The sequence below is a fragment of the Eptatretus burgeri genome, chromosome 2 (genome assembly GCF_056783735.1).
Source record: "Eptatretus burgeri isolate ZD-2024b chromosome 2, Ebu_testis_v1, whole genome shotgun sequence".
Classification (NCBI taxonomy): domain Eukaryota; kingdom Metazoa; phylum Chordata; class Myxini; order Myxiniformes; family Myxinidae; genus Eptatretus; species Eptatretus burgeri.
This window is the reverse complement of record NC_140962.1, coordinates 127,218,878-127,236,171: the sequence shown is the minus strand read 5'-3', so window position 1 is coordinate 127,236,171 and position 17,294 is coordinate 127,218,878. Positions and strand designations below refer to the sequence as shown.

General features: G+C 38.1%; 1 protein-coding gene across 1 annotated transcript; it reads right to left on the bottom strand.

Moving 5' to 3' along the window:
- Positions 1-13,186: 13,186 nt before the first annotated feature.
- LOC147033046 (beta-1 adrenergic receptor-like) lies at positions 13,187-15,943 on the bottom strand. The gene is made up of 2 exons (XM_085851096.1): positions 15,305-15,943; positions 13,187-13,633 (listed from the first exon to the last, which is right to left on the bottom strand). The coding sequence occupies exons 1-2, from the start codon at positions 15,941-15,943 to the stop codon at positions 13,187-13,189; spliced, it is 1,086 nt and encodes a 361-aa protein (XP_085707222.1).
- Between the last annotated feature and the right edge of the window lie 1,351 nt (positions 15,944-17,294).

Sequence of the window (17,294 nt, the reverse complement as noted above, 5' to 3'; positions counted from 1 at the left end):
CTGAATCGAACGCTTTACAGAGATCAACATAGGCTGCAAGCAGCCCCTGCCAAAACTCTCATCTGCGTTCGGTGAGGACACGAAGTGCAAGGATACGGTCAATCGTTGACCTCTTTGGTGTAAAGCCTGACTGCTCTGGATGCTGGTGCTCAAGCAGATGGTGGCGAACCCTATCGAGAATTATCCGAGCAAAGACCTTGCCCGGCACTGAGAGCAGCGTCACCCCTCGGTAGTTGTTGCAGTCTTGGCGATCACCCTTCCCTTTCCAGAGAGGGACAACAAGGCCCCTCTTCCAGTCAGTTGGGATGATGCCTGTGTTCCAGGCAGAGCACAAAACTGCATGCAACGACACGAGTGCAGCATTTCCACCAGCCTTGAGAAGTTCGGCATGGATGCCACAGATCCCTGGAGCTTTGCCCCGTTTCAACTGGTTCACCGCAGCCCGTGTTTCCACAAGCGTAGGTGGACCACAGTTGATTCGAGGGTCAGCAACAGGGATTGTAACACCCTTGACGTCCAACTCGACAGTTGGGGGATCAGCCTGGTACAACCGCTCAAAGTAACCGGCCCAGCGGGCCTTCACTTCAGACTCCTCTGTCAAGAGCCTACCACTCTCTGCTCGAACTGTAGTGCTCCGAGGGATGGGCTTGGATGAATGTAATGCGCGAATTCCCCTGTAAGCAGAACGAGAATCACCTGTCCACAGGTGATGCTCTACCCCCTCACAGATTCCTCGCACATAGGCCTCCTTGTCCACCCTCAGTGCACGTACAGTTTTACGCCTCAGCTCCCTGAACAGCTCAGCTCTGCCATTCAGCCTGGCCCTGCGACTCTGGTCAATGGTATCCAGTGTCCCTTGAGAGACAAAATTCTTCTTTGCCCTGCGGTGAGCTCCAAGGCATCCACCGGCAACATCAAGGACGGTGGTCTTGAAGGCGCTCCACAACTCTTCAGGACCCCCCAAAGCACCCAGACCCCCCAAGTTTCCACTCAGCCTGTTCGCAAACTCCTCAGCTACTCTCTCATCTCTGAGCTTGGCAACATCCAGCCTCTGCTGGGATGGTACCATTCTCCAGGATTTAAGGTGCAGCTTTAGAGTTGCTACAACAAGCCTGTGGTCAGTATTGAGGAACTGAGCACTCCGGTAGACCCTGCAGTTCTGGATCATCCTCCAACGACCGTCAATGAGGACATGGTCAATCTCCTTTGCCACACCGCCAGCGTTGGAATACCAAGTCCAGCGATGAGCTTGTGGGCGCTGAAACCATGAACCAGCCACCCTAAGTCCATGACTTCTTGCAAAGTCAAGGAACTTAGTGCTATTCTGGTTCATAGTTCCTCACCCATGGGGACCAACACACACCTCATAACCGTCCCTATCAGTTCCAGTCGATGCATTGAAATCCCCCAAGACTAGAGGTGTATCTCGTCTGGGGCACTGATCAACCACAGACTCGAGTGTGGCGTAGAATGCATCCTTCACGGTGAGATCACTCGCCTCAGTCGGAGCATAAACAGAGACCAGGGAAATGACACCTCAGGAGTGACGAATCCTTAATCTCATAATACGCTCGTTGACCGGTGTTACCTCAATTATCATTGGGGTCAGCTTATTGGACACAGCTACAGCAACTCCTTGGGTATTGTAACCATCAGAGCGACCAGACCAATAGTAGGTGTAACCACCCACCATTATCTCGCCGCAATCCGGTCTCTGAACCTCAGAGAGAACTGCAATCCCGATGTCCAAACGCTTGAGCTCAGATGATAACAGAGACAGGTGATCATCCTCTCTTAGGGATAGGACATTCCAGGCACCCACCCGAAGGGACCGCCTCAGGTTAACCCAAGGAGACCGCCGTCTGGTGGACGACACCTCAGCACCACTCCGACACACTCTCCCGCAATCTGACCCAGGGATGCTACCCCGTGGTTTCCCTCCTATCAAAGATTGGGTGTCCCGAAGGCTTTGCCCCAATCCCGTCATCCGGTGAGCTGCCCTGCGAAGGGAAGCTGCACAGGAGGTACTCCCATGGAGTGGGTTTTCAGATTTTTTTGCGTTTTTGCGTTTTGCGGAATGAAGGGTTTTACAGTGGCCGGAGTGCAAATCCTGCCACCAACCTCCTAATAAGAAGTGACCCAACTGCAGGAGGACAACCGCAGACACAGTTGGGCACTAGATATGGATGGCCGTTGGCTCACAAGGAGCTCCTCCGCCCTTTGACAGGTTTTGTTTTTAATCCTGCTGGGTGTCCATATCCAAACACCCTCCTCACCAGAAAACCTGGTGGGGGAGACTGTTTAGTCGCTGACAACCCGACCATGGAACAGGTTAGTACAGGTTTACATGGTACCTGTAGCAGGTCACAGATCGAACCTGACCTGACAATTTGAAACATTTGAAATGAGACTAATCATCACACCATTATCTGTATTAATCTGCAATTCTGCTTCTTCCAAAAGCAAACAATATGTATCAACTTCTTCACTCTCTCCTCTTTCAATGTAGAGGGAAGTATCCACTCGATTAGACTTTATAGTTTCCTTTTGAGCGCTCAGGTCAAACGCATAGATTGTATACAAAATTTTAAATGCTGTCATATCCAAAATAGGTTCTTTATTTCCATTACTTTCACACACCTTTTGGTAAGACTTGTATGCTTCAGCAAAATCATTTTTTTCCCAATTAATTTCCAATCTATCTCGTGGATAAAATGTTCCATCTAGAGAAACGCGAAGTTGTTTCACCTTAGCATTATCACTCAATGCATTATTCTTATCAGTTGCAGTATCGCCATCTGGCTTTTTTAAAATGATCCACAGATATCGTGGCTTTCCTTCCAGATCACCCAAATTCCACGTGTAAGTGGTTTGGTTGAGTTTAACGTGTTGACATCTTCTTTTGAGGTATGATGCACTGAGTAGTTTCTTTGAGTTAAGTCTTCTATTCAACATCTCTTCTGTTTTAAGATTAGGAGTATATTCACTGATATACCAACTCATTTCCTAAATTACAAATTTATTCTGATCACCAAAAGCACTACCAACACTAAAAAGCAAGCTATTTTCATTGTCATTCCTTTGTAGTTGAAACCTAATTTTAAGACCATACAGAACTTTATCATGATCACAAAATCCAAATATACCTTTAAGAGGAACTGCCACAGTAAAACTATTTTCTGCTTTTGTATCATCATCAAACGCTCCTTTCCTTTGAGTATTTCCAGGGTCTGTGTTTGTTCCTGTTGACATATCAGGAATAAAACCTTCGACAGACCCATTTCCCATTCTATCACTGAAAGTTTAGAGTGTAAATCTCATCATTTCAGATACAGCAGAGACATAATCAACCACTTCAACTTCTTGTGTTCCAATATAAAAACGCCCACTATCAAACATTTTCCAGAAGAAATCATTTACAAGTGCAGCGTTTGTGTTATTCCCAGCCTTAGTGAATTTAAATTTACACAACTAGAAACTTTCGGATAGATTCAAATAGGTTTGTTGATTATTTATTTCAAAACTTTTTGCACCATTCGTATATTCCAGTCTGTTCCAGTTATTGCATTTATCTTGAAGTAATTTTCTTTTTTAGTGGAGTTTGAAATAATAATAGTATCATCCAAATCATAGATACTATCAATTGCTTCCATACTTGTATTTATTTAGGAAAAAAAGATGTTAAAACTTTTGAAACCCTGATCCAAGTATTCAAATTATTTTCTGTCGTTCTTGCGGGGACAACTGAGTTTTGCCTTTCTTAATTTCTTTTATTGCTTGTAATTTATGAGATTCCTTCTGGGCATCTTTTATGCTCTATACAGCACCTGCTGCATTTCCCACAGCAGAAGCAGTTGATCCAATTAGATCTTCATGTTTAAGAAAAGTTATTTTAAAAAATATTCTTCACAACAGCGCCAACTATGATATACATCCATTTATAAATGAACTTTCAAAAACACCAGGGAATATTTCTGCCATAACAAACACAAGTAAAAAGTATATTTCATTTACAAAAATGATATTCACAAAACCTTTAACTCGTATTAGGTTTCTAGATTCGTACAAGTTTATGGGAACACCACTAGCCTACCTCGCATCAAATCTAAGCTAGACGGACTCTTTTCCAAATCTTAATTCATTCTTTCAAAAGCGGAAATTCTCACTAAAGAGGAAATTCAGATTAAAGAGAGAATTCAAAGTAAAGAGGAAATTCGAATTAATGAGGAAATTAATGAAGAAATTCTAACTGAAGATGAAATTCTAATTATAAAGAAAATTCGAACAATGAATGAAATTCTAACTAAACAGGAAATTCTGATTAAAGATGCAATTCTGATTAAAGAAGGAATTCTCACGAGAGAGGAAATTCAAACAAGGAATGAAATTCAAAGTAAAGAGAAAATTCTTACAAGTAAGGGAATTTATCCTTATCATTATATGGATTCATTTATGAGATTTAAAGAAACACAACTTCCTTCAAAAGATAGTTTCAAAAATAACCTTTATGAAGAAGAGATAAGTGATCAGGAATATAAACACGCACAAGAAATATGGAAAATATTTAAGATAAAGAACCTTGGAGAATATCATGATTTATATCTAAAAACAGATATACACCAGGGGGTTGACTCAGCCTGTCATCCTTCGGAGGTCGGCGAAGTGAGTACCAGTGTACTGGGCCGGTGTATACCCCGGTTAAAATAGGTATACCATATCCCTGTGTTGTAAGAGGCGACCAGGGTTGCGTCAGGAAGGGCATCCGGCGTAAAACATGTGCCAAATCACTATGTGGATCATACGGATGATCCGCTGTGGCGACCCCTAACGGGAGCAGCCGAAGGAAGAAGAAGATATCTAAAAACAGATGTTTTATTGTTAGCTGATGTGTTTGAAGCTTTTAGATCACTCTGTCATAATAAAAATTGTTATGGATTAGATCCTTCCCACCATTTCACAGCTCCTGGTTTAGCTTGGAGTGCAATCTTGAAAAAGACAAAACAAGATATAGATTTAATCAGTGATGTTGATATGCTTTTGATGATTGAGAAGTCCAAGAGAGGTGGAATATCACAAGTATGTTCAAAAAGATATGCTAAAGCAAATAATAAATATCTTCCAAATTATGATAGTGAAAAAGATAGTAATTATTTGATGTATTTTGATGCTAATAATTTGTATGGATGGGCAATGTCTCAATCTCTGCCTTATGGTAAATTAGAGTGGGTGGAAGAAAAGGATTATGAAAAGGCTTTGATGAATATTGTTATTTCTTCTCAAGAGGAATTGAATGACGAAGAAGAAGGTTATTATTTTGAAGTTGATTTGAGGTACCCGAGTGATCTTCATAATAAGCATAAAGACCTTCCTTTTGCATGTGAGAAAGAAACCCCAAAGAAAGAATGGTTCAGTGATTATCATAAAAGTTTCAATATTAAAGGCAAATCAACAGAAAAGTTATTAACAACATTCTATGATAAAGAGGGATATGTTTTGCATCAGAGAAGCTTACAAGAGTTTTTGAGAGAAGGATTGAGAGTAGCTAAAATTCATAGAGTTTTAAAATTTAAACAAAGTCCTTGGGTGAAAAAGTATATTCAATTCAATACAGATATGAGAGCAAATACAAAAGTAAAATTTGAAGGGGGCTTTTATAAATGAATGAATAATGCTGTATTTGGAAAGACTATGGAAAATGTTAGAAACAGGCAAAACATTAGATTCGCAACATCTTGGAAAGAAGCTTCGAGATTGATAAATAAACCAAGTTTTTAGAGAGAAAAGGTTTTTTCAGAGAACATTTCTGCAATTCATATGAAAAAGGAAAGTATTGTAATGGATAAAGCAATTTATATTGAAACAGCAGTTCTTGATTTATCAAAGATATTGAAGTATGATTATTTGTATAATGACTTAAAGAAAGAGTATGGTGAAAATGTTTCATTGTTGTATATGGACACTGATAGTTTTATCCTAGATATAAAAACTGATGATGTTTATGTAGATATGAAGAAAAATATTGGAGTTTATGATACAAGTAATTTCAGCAAGAAGAGTGAGTTATTTTCCAAAAAGAATGAAAAGTTATTGGTAAGTTTAAGGATAAGTTGGGTGGAAAAGTAATGAGTGAGGTTATTGGATTGAGAGCAAAGGCATATGCTTATAAGTTTGGTGATCAGATTGATAAGAAGTTAAAGGGAATAAAGAAATATGTAATAAAGAAATCAATAACTTTTAGAAATTATTATAATTGTTTGATGAATAAGAAAGAAGAATATTGGAAAATGAATACAATAAGAAGTTATAAACATAACATATACAGTGAAGAAGTAAATAAAAAAATATTAGGAGCCTTTGATGATAAGAGATTTATTTTATATAATGGAATACATTGTGTTCCATATGGATATTGTATGATAGAGTGTATAAAATAGATTGTGTTTTAAAGATGGGAATATGGGTTAGGGTTTTTTTAAGGGCGACCGCCGCGTTTTTTCGCAATATATAAATGGTCAAACCAAGTATTAATCAAACTAAAGAGTGGAGAAAATCTCAGTCTTGGTATATAAATGGAAAACATAATGAATGTGAAAAATATCAAATAAGTCTAATTGAAAAAATAACTAAAACAAAGGTAAATAAAACAAATAAGCGAATCAATTTAAAAACTAGTAAGTTTGAGGATGTAAAGAAAAAAATGAATGTCCTTGAATGGACTGAAAACTTTGATGGTTATCAATTGAACAATGAAAAAACAATTTACTATAATCTCAAAATGATATGTGGCTCAGGAGGTGGTCAAACAAGAACATTCAGAGAAGTTTATCATTTCGTAATGGCACAAAAGGGGTATCTTAAAAATATAAAGATTCAAATGTTTTGTTTTTCAATATTTTAGATGGGGATTATTGTGCAAAGAAAATTAAACTATTGAAGGAATTTGAGAATGAACAAATCTTTATAGGTTCAATGAGTGAGCTAAACAATATGCATCGGTTATTTGATAAAGAGTGTCCCGAGGCTTAGACGTTTCAGATATTTCTTTCGAATCACCTTTAACAAATCACATTACCACTTTACTACTTGAACAAATCTTTATCTTATTGCATGGGTTATTTGAAAAAAAGTGTCCCCAGGATAAAAGGGGAGACAAATAAATATACCGTGGGATAAAAAGGGGGTTTATTTTTAGGGAAAAAAATATAAATCGCTGAAAATCCCCCATTCATTTACATGGGGAAAAGTGAGCCATAACCAGTATATTATTATTGCCATTGGTGACATTTTTTTTTATTTTTTCAGTTTGTAAATTGTGACAATGGATTACCAACATATATCAGGGGCGCAGAAAAAAAAAGAAAGGGCCGCAGGGAAAAAAGAAAGTGACTGAAAGACAGAAAACACTTGAAAGTCTGGGCTTCTCAACGAAAGTGAATGTGACTAAGGCTAACATCAGTGATGACGTGGTTGATTATACAGCGACAAAACAAATTGCTGATATCGAGACTGAAAGTCATATCTGCATTCCTGTCATTGAACATGCAGAAGCAGGAAGTATTGTCTCAGTGCAGCCTGAAAAACAGAAGGGTGTTGCAGAAAATAAACTGTTTGATTTTGACATCGGCTTCTTCCAAACGGAAATCCCTGCACCTGCTCAAGCAGAGGAGGCAGTTCGTCGAGGTCCTGAAAGTTATCCTTCACAGTTTCCTGATGATGTGGTTTGGGCATTCATTTCCCATTCGCCTCTTTCACACAAACTTGACAAATGGTTAAAATATACCACATGATTGGCTTGTTTGGAGCAAAAGTAAGCAAGCATTGTTTTGCTTTCCTTGCTATCTTTTCAGTAAGCTCCCGATTGCAAGTGGCTCAGCTCTTGCTTCAACTTCAGGCTACTCCTTTAGACAGAAATGGAAAAAGTTGCATGAAAAGATTCCTGAACACCAAAACAGTAGTAGCCACAAAATGTGTTGCATTGAATGGCGTAACTTGGAGAAACACCTCAAGTATGACTCAATCGAGAACAAGCTACTCTTGCAGAGCATTCAGTCAGGCAGCACATTGGAAACAAATATGACGCAGAATTCTAGATGTGACGTTGTTCCTCGGGGAAAGAGGCTTGGTGTTTATAGGGAAAAGTCATCTCATTGCTGGTCTAAGAAATGGTAATTTTCTGGGAATTTTCGAGTTGATCAGCCACTATGATTCAATTCTTGAAGAACATCTCAACAAAGTGAAGGAATCTCAAATTGCACATCACCGAATGCAAGTTCATTATCTGTCCCTTGAAAGTCAAAATTAATTCATATGGTGTTGGGCTAAAAATGCAACTGTTCAGCCGACTGGAGGTGTGCGCTCTACTGAGTGCCATTCTACATCGTTCTGTTTTGCCAAGTGTCGCAAAATCACTTTGAGTGATTTTTTATGACGTGACAATTTGTTCTTTTTTTTTGACAAGTATGTTGATCGCCTCCATTTGTTAGTTGGCAAAAAAAAAAAATTGACAAGTATGTTGATTGTTGTGGAAGTAAAAAATAATTACTTCCATCTTGTGAAATATGAGCATGGACGTTTTGGTAAGAGAAAGCTCGATGGATCACATGACTATTGCAAAGCACTGGTGTTTCTGTATTAATCACACATAAACAAATATTTTTAATATTGAGATGTGTTTCTTTGTCCACAAATTATGTACTCATTTCTTTTCATTTTTGCTTTTAAACAATATGGAAGCATAAAATCTGTTGTAAAGTATGGGTCACTTTATCACCATATAAGTAATGGTTCGCCAGGAAACAGCGTCTGCACAGGCACAGAGATCGATTGTTAGATAGTCTTCAATTGTATGTGGGGTAATTATGCTTATCAGGTCTCATTATGACAAGGTCAGAGCTCATTAAATTTGCAGAGTTGACACTGACAGGCCACGAGTAAATGTTCATTATACTATGGTCTTGTTAATAAATATATCCTTTCCATATTAAACCTTAGGATCATTGATTAATCAATCTAATAATTACAAATATATATTCCCCATACTGGCCCAAGTGCATCTGGGCCTGGTAAGAGATCTTGCTCGTCCATGTTTCGTAAAAGGAAATATGTACCCATCTGTTATGTTTGTAACTATAAAATATACTTGATAAATCATTGCATACTGAAGGTTGTTTTATAAATAAATAGATATAATATGTTCGTTAATTATGGAACAATATAATCTTGTATTTTCCACTCGGTTGGCAAATTGGGGAGAACTACTTTGGGGACGCCATAGAGTCTGGTTTTCAGAGGCATTAGTCTCATTAACTCTGGCCTCCCATTCAATCGCAAAGTTGTACAAAAACAAACGCTGTCTTCCCATTGTCTTCTTATCAACAGGAGTTTCATCGAACTGCAGAGGTCATTGACCTCTAATTGTTCCACAAAAGCTGTGCAAACCAGATGCTCCATCTGCATGCTAAGACAAATGCTTATCATTGCCCAAAGTAAATGGATGGTTTTCTGTGCATACATGCCCTAAAGGAACACATGCATTTTTTCACAATATAATCTGCTTAATTATTCCCAAGATTGTTTTCGCTTTGATTATAAGATTTATGTGCAAACAAAGCTTTCTTGTAGTCTGATTGGCCAAGTGCCCTGTGATGTTATGACCCCTCCTGATTTCTCAATTGTATAAAGGGCCATGAATTCTGGCTCAGAGGCAGAGATCTGCTTGAACTCTTGAGACAAGCTCTTCTTTTCACATATATGTGTTTTTGAATTCTAAATGATCTGTTAAATTATAATGGGTTTTCTCTTTTGGTTGGAAATCTCCACCACATCGCCAACGTGTGTTTGTTTGTATGTGTCCACTCGCTTCCAGCCCAAACCGCTCAACTGATCGCTCTGAAATTTTCAGAAATTAATGGCACCGACACTGCGATGGTTGCGTATTAAAGTTTCGTAAAATTCCGTTCACCGAAGGGGTCTACAGAAGCCAATAGGCCAATTTGAGACAAATTTTCCAAAATCTTCAAATTTAATCTGATTATCGTGAAATTTGAACAGCGTTTGCATAACAGGTTATTGAATTTAAGCACCTATTACTTTTGAGGTTATCATAGGTAAAAAGGTCAACATAGACCATAAGGTCAACCCAAAATTGGCCCAGTTATAAAATTGTTTCTAAAATTGTCAATTTTCATCCGATTGACTTGAAATTTGAAGAACATTTACATATCAGGACACTGAATTCAATCACCTATTGATTTTGAGGTCAACATAAACCAAAAGGTCAACAAAAGCCGAATTTCTAAAACCTCAATTTTCATCTGATTTGACTTGACATTTGAAGAGCATTTGCATATCAGGTCACCAAATTGAACCACCTATTAATTTTGAGGAAAACATAGGCCAAAAGGTCAACAAAGACCAAAATGTCAACAGCGGCCAAATTTCTAAAATCCACAAATTTAATCCAATTAACTTGAAATTTGAAGGGTATTTGCACATCAGTTAACTGAATTCAACCACCAATTAATTTTGAGGAAAATATAGGCCAAAAGGTCAAAATATTGCAAAAGGGAAATTTGGGCCAGATTTTCTAAAATCCTTAATTTTCATCCGATTGACTTGAAATTTGAAGAGCATTTTTATGTCAGGTCGCTGATTTCAACTACAAATTAATTTTAAAGTGAAAACGTCAACACAGGCCTAATTTCTGAATTTGATAGGTCCAAAAACAAAATATATCACTATATCTCAAAAAGTTGAAAACGAGTCATGACAAAACAAGGTGGACGAGTTGAAGAGGTGACAAGAACAAACGGATTGGATTTTGATTCGGATCCATCCCATCAGTGGGATACAAAACATGAACTGTTCCACCTGACAGAGGTATGCGCTCTACGGAGTGCCATTCTACTTTTGTGCTGTTTTGCCAAATTGTCACTCTGTGAGTGATTTTTCATTTGTTTGTTTGCCTATCTACTCGCCTCCAGCCCATACCGCGCAACTGATGGTTCTGAAATTTTCGGAGGTGAATGTCACCGACCCTGCGACGATCCCGTATTGAAGTTTCCTTAATTTCGGTCGACCAAAAATGTCAACATAGGCCAAAAGGACATTTTGGGCCAGATTTTCTAAAATCCTTAAATTTCATCCGATTGACTTGAAATTTGAACAGCATTTGCAAGTCAGGTCAGCGAATTCAACCACCTATTACATTTTAAATTATCATGGGTCACAAGGTCAGTGTAGGCCATCAGGTCAACCCAAAATATGCCAAATTTTTTAATTGTATCTAAAATCGTTAATTTTCATCTGATTGACGTGAAATTTGAAGACGATTTGCATATCAGGACGTGGAATTCAAACATCTATTAGTGTTAAGATCAAACTCTGCCAAAAAGCCAATTTTGGCCAAATTGTCCCATATTTTACAAAAGCCTCAATTTTCTTCCGATTGACTTGAAATTTGAAAACCATTTGCAAAGGACGTTGCTGAACTCAACCTCCTATTAATTTTGAGGTCAATATAGAGCAAAACATCAATATAGGCCAAATTTCCAAAATCCTCAATTTTCATCTGATTGACTTGAAATTTGAAGGCCATTTATATTTCAGGTCACTGAATTCCACTATCCAATTATTTTTAAGGTCAACATAGACCAAAAAGATCAACAAAGCCAAAAGGCCATTTTGAGCCAAATTTTCTTAAATCCGAAAAGTTTCTCCAATTGACTTGAAATTTGAACAGAATATGCATATCAGCTCAATTAATTCAAGCACGTATTATTTTTGAGGTTTTCATGGGTCAAAAAGTCAACATAGGCCATCAGGTCAACCCAACATTGGCCAAATTATTTAATCTTTTCTGAAATTGTCAATTTTCATCTGATTGATTTGAAATTTGAAGTCCATTTGCATATTATCTCACTGAATTTAAGCACCTATGCTTTTTTAGATCAAAGCAGACCAAAAGACAAATTTGGTCCAATTAATCGATTAAATTAGCATTAACCAATTGAGCTTTTTAAATTGTTGGTTGATCAATTAATCGATTAATTATTCATTTTGCGATTAATCACATAATTTTCAAAAAGTTACACATTCAGATGAAAGTGGTGGTTTTTAGGTATGCCATGAACCAACTGATTAAGAAATTAATTATTTTACGATTATTAATTAAATATTTTATTTGCGCAATTGATCAATCCTTTATTGCTCATCACTACCGCCAAATTCTGTCTCCACGTGCTACACGCTGAGGAAGTACCATTTATACACATTCACCTCAGAAGTACTTTGTACACATAAAAAGTACATTTCCAATGTTGTACACATCCTGCGTATTGTATATCTTTCAAATAACGTTTTCATGCTGAAAACTCGTCCTCACTGAGCCTTCGTTCTGTATTTAAAAAATCTTTCACTTTCTGTTAGGCAATGCATTTATTGATTCAGCCAGGTGTGAAGATTACGTGCTTGTTACAGTGCTAAATTTAAATACATGATACATGCAAAGGGTTTTTGGTACTTTAATGAGGAATAATTGAAAAGGATATCCATCCAGTTTCCACCCAAATATCTATATTTTAATTTGAGTAATCCTGGTGTTAGCTTAACGGTTAAGGTAGCTGGCTTAAGTTTTGGGGATCTTCGTGGTGTTGAAATATCACCAGGTGGGTTGACTCAGCCTGTCATCTTTCCAATGTTGGCAAAATGCGTACCAGCTTACTGGTAACAAGGTCACTGCTTCGAGAAAATGATGCAACCAGTAGCCACAGGCTGCATACAAAATAATAACAACATTTGGGTGATTGTCTACGTTTTCTAAACTGATCACACATCACAGGTTCAAATAGCATTTCCACATTATGACAACAGAAATTTGTCAATCCCTGTCTTGTATACGTGAGGCAAAGTGTTCAAAGTACAGAGTATTTTTGGCTAAGAGGGGCTGATGATAAATGCTAACAATAAAACGACTTTGACGGATTATTAAGTTGATGTAATAATGTACTAAACGACATAAATGAGTTCTTATAATAATTATCTATACATGTATATTTAAAAGTAAATTATACAATGTTGGCATTTATGACTTTTGAACATGATTCTAAGAACAATTTGAACAACTCTTGTATCACATGTACACTCTCCTCTTACAGCCTTTGATCACTGGAGGAAATTAAATGATGATTCAGTGACCTGGTTTGTTTATCACCAGGACTCCACATTCCATTTCTGTATGCATGTTTTTGCACAACAAAGTACGCTTGATTCGAGTCATCATGTTACGATTCCCAACTCGTTCGTTTCTTCCATCCAAACGCAGCAAGCGTTTGTAAGCTGCCATGAGTTCAGGGCTTCGTGAATAGAGAACCGGGTTACAAGCTGAGTTCAAGTAGCCCAGCAATAACAATAGAAAGAGTAGAACATCACTTGTGCATGTAGAACAGAATATTTGAAGTGGGTAAATGATGTGAAGTGGGAACCAACAGAACAGGAATATTCCCGAAACAACGCTTAAGGTTTTCAAAGCTCGATGCTCACTCAACGTGTTCACTCCTTTGTTCCGATTTTCTTTGCAATCTTTGTTTCTTCCATGGGATTGCATGTTCAATACACCCTGTTTCATTTTCCACAACTGTAACAAAAATAATTGGCAATCTATTTCATATTTTTTATTCCATGGCATTTTTTTTCAATCTGGAATATTAATAGATGGCAGGATTCCCTTGAGGGACTGCATGCACACTCGTCTCTGAGCTGCTTTCCTGGGTTCGAATCTCAGCCCAGCTATAAACTGACATTCGCGTTTCGCAAGCAGGGTGAGGCCTCAATGTGTGTGCCATCCCTTGGAAAAAAGTTAAACCAGGCATCTTGTCTGACAGCATTAATTGGTGGGTGTTAAAGATCCCACTGTGTCCTTTGTGAAGAGGAGGCGAGCTATCTACGGCATCCTGAACAAAATTCCAAATTCCTGCTCTGACTTCCTGTGTCGGAGTGGTGATCCGTCCAGGATTGTAACCCCCGCCAAGAATCTGCTTTGCCAGAACAAACGCAATGTCCAGATCGTGGTACATTAATTGACTTAAAAACAGGTAAAAGCGAATTGAGTGAATCATCTATTTAATATTCCTTCGTTGTTGTAATAATAATAAGATTTGTTGGATCGATTTTGCACAATCCAACGCAAATACAGTTTGCAATAAAAACTGTAATTTTTATACCATATGAGTTACCTAACAAGAAATTTAGAGATCGGTATTGGCAACTTTTGGTTGTTCGTCCGACATTTTCCTTAAATGCTGAACATCAAGCAAAGAAGCAGCAAGGAACATTTCTAAGTGTTTGGGATTAACTCAGTTGAGTATTGAACTGTCAACCTCCATGTGCTTTTATTTTTGTCTTATCTGTGTCCTCTTCCTCTTAATACCTACGCCACCGAAGGTGAAGGATGTTATGTGTTCACCTCTTTCTGTCTGTTTGTTTGTGTACAGGTTATCTCAAAAACGTCAGTCAGAACGTCAGAGGACGGATCTGGATGAAATTTTGTCGACAGGTTTGGTGTGTGACAAGGACGAAGTGGTTAGATGTTGTTGAAGATCCGGATCCGACTACTAGAATTTTTAAAGTGATTCTTCACCATTGAGAGATGGGGCCAAAAACTATTTACAGCACGATATCTCAAAAGGTTGTGGATGGATTCGGATGAAACTTGGTGGACATGTTGGTTGTGTGGCAAAGAAGAAACTAATTCAATTTTTATGAAGATCCAAATCCGGATCTGGATTCCAGAATTATTTAATATTCTAAGTGATTCTTCACGATTGAGAGATTGGGCCGAAAACGATATACAGCATGATATTTCAAAAATGTATTGATTGGGCAGGATATGTTCTCGTGGATCAGGCATTACGTGTCAGAAGTATGCGCTCCACCGAGCGCATACCTCTGACACTTAATGCATGATCCACGAGAACATATCCCACAAAATCAATACATTTTTCTTGTTTCCCTTCTTGTTTTCATAATTGTGCCTTGTTCGACAAATTCTCAAAACCTCTGACTTTATCATTGGTTCTGTCATCAACAGATTAAAGGGACAGTCATGTGTACACTCAGGCAAGTCCGAAAAAAATGAAAACTTTGGAAGAGCAAATGATTCATGAAAATTACATTACTCGATGAACTTCATAAAAAAGAGGAAAATCCCAAACTCACGATATTCCATCGACACAATAATTTGACTCTAATCGTTCGAGATAACATCTGCATGATGATTATTTTCATGAAACAATATGTAGGATCTCACCTGTTTGTTGGCTTCTTTCAGCACCCTCCAGTAAACCAGAATCATGATGCTCGATGGAATATAAAAAGGAATTATCGTTGTGGCAATCGTGTACTTTTTCGAGTAAAATGAGCTGCAACATTCCGGGTCCTCATAGCACAACTGATGTTCAGGCTCTTTTGATTGATTCCAACCAAAGAAAATAGGAAGGAAAGACATCGAAATCGATAGACTCCAAAGTAAAACCACAACACCACAAGCACGGGTCCGAGTCACCACGGTTCGGTATCGTAGAGGCCTCGTGACAGCAATGTAACGATCAATGGCGATCACGCAGAGAGTGGTGATACTCACTGTGACGCTCGCAATATCAACCGCAGATAAGAAGTTGCACACGTCTCGCCCAAAGATTGATGGTCCGTGTAGAACTTTTATTGTTGTTAGAGGCATCATCACCACGCCAATTAATAAATCGGCCACAGAGAGCGAACAGATGTAGACGTGTGTAACGCCATGCATGAGATGATGCGAGTGGATCACAGCGGCGAGAACCAGACTATTTCCCAAGATAGTAAATGCACTCAATGGTGTAAAAAACAAGATCAAGCTGGTGTAGTACGGTTCAGGTAACCTGAATTCATCAGTCGTTGTAATATTCATTGTAATAGAAATTGGATTAATTGGAGAGAAATCGATGCTTGTCACAATAAATGCAGTTATTGGAGAAGATTCATCCAAATATAATCAATTTATCTAAATTATATGTAATTAAAAACCAGAGAATGTAAAATGTAACTGAACATTAATCCACAATGAAAACTGTTTATTACAAGTTGCATCATTTTTACAGAATCCACAAAGTGGAGACCAATACCGCCCTTTATATATAGGAGATGTAATGTAATCCCATGCTTCAGAGTTTCATATTTGTTCTATTCTTCAGTCCTTAGGGAAAGTGATTAACGAATTAATATTTAATGACCAGCAATCACTTGCTCCGAACAGCTTCAAATCCTCAGGGGTATAAATTATTTATTTTTCCCAACCCTGTTCTTCTGACCTTTCATCAATAAATCAAGTGTATTCATGCTTACAATGGAATGATTACAATCAGTAAATGTGAGAATAGAAAAAAATATTTAAACCCAACACCCGACCCATAAGTGATTTTGTGAATCCTCTGCTGCAAAACGGCGAATCTTGATTTATTCAAATTGTGCAAAAATATATTGTTTAATTTGAACACATCCGGGTCAGTGGTGATGGAGCCAACAAACCCAAATGTCGGGTGGTTTTTGTTTTTGTCAAACCACGAGAAAAGCAAAAACAACTTCATCTTTCTATACACTCTTCAACACACGTGACATAGAGTTAACATTTACACAAAATAACTACCATGAATAAACAGTTGAAACAGGCTCCCTTCAATTTCACCCAAAATATTCCACTCGCAGCAGGTTTCTTCTATGAATTCTTTTAATTCCCAATGATGTAGGTTTCTGAGTCAGAACAGGTACTTTCACTGCCTGAAATGATGCTTGTTATGGTTCGAGTTGGCTGAATTATTCAGATCACGGACTATTTTCATGGTTTAGGTTGGAAATTTGTTGAGAAGACCCGCCATTCTTCAAAATCTGCTTTCATTTTGTCAACTTGTTTTTGTCCTCCAGCAAAAATAGAAACTGTCCTTTGTTAGAAGAAACACTGTCAGGGTTTCTCCTGAGACGAAGGATTCGTCAATCCTTGGGTGTCGTTTCTCTGGTCTCTGTGGATGCTCCGACTGAGGTGAGTGATCTCACTGTGAAGGACGCATTATATGCCAAGCTCGAGTCTGTGGTTGATCAGTTGCCCAGGCGAGATACGCTTCTCGTCTTGTGGAATTTCAATGCATTGACTGGATCTGATAAGGATGATTATGAGACATGTGTTGGTCCCCATGAGCCTGAAACTGTGAAACACAATAGCACAAAGTTCCATGACTTTGCAAGAAGTCATGGACTTAGAGTGTCTG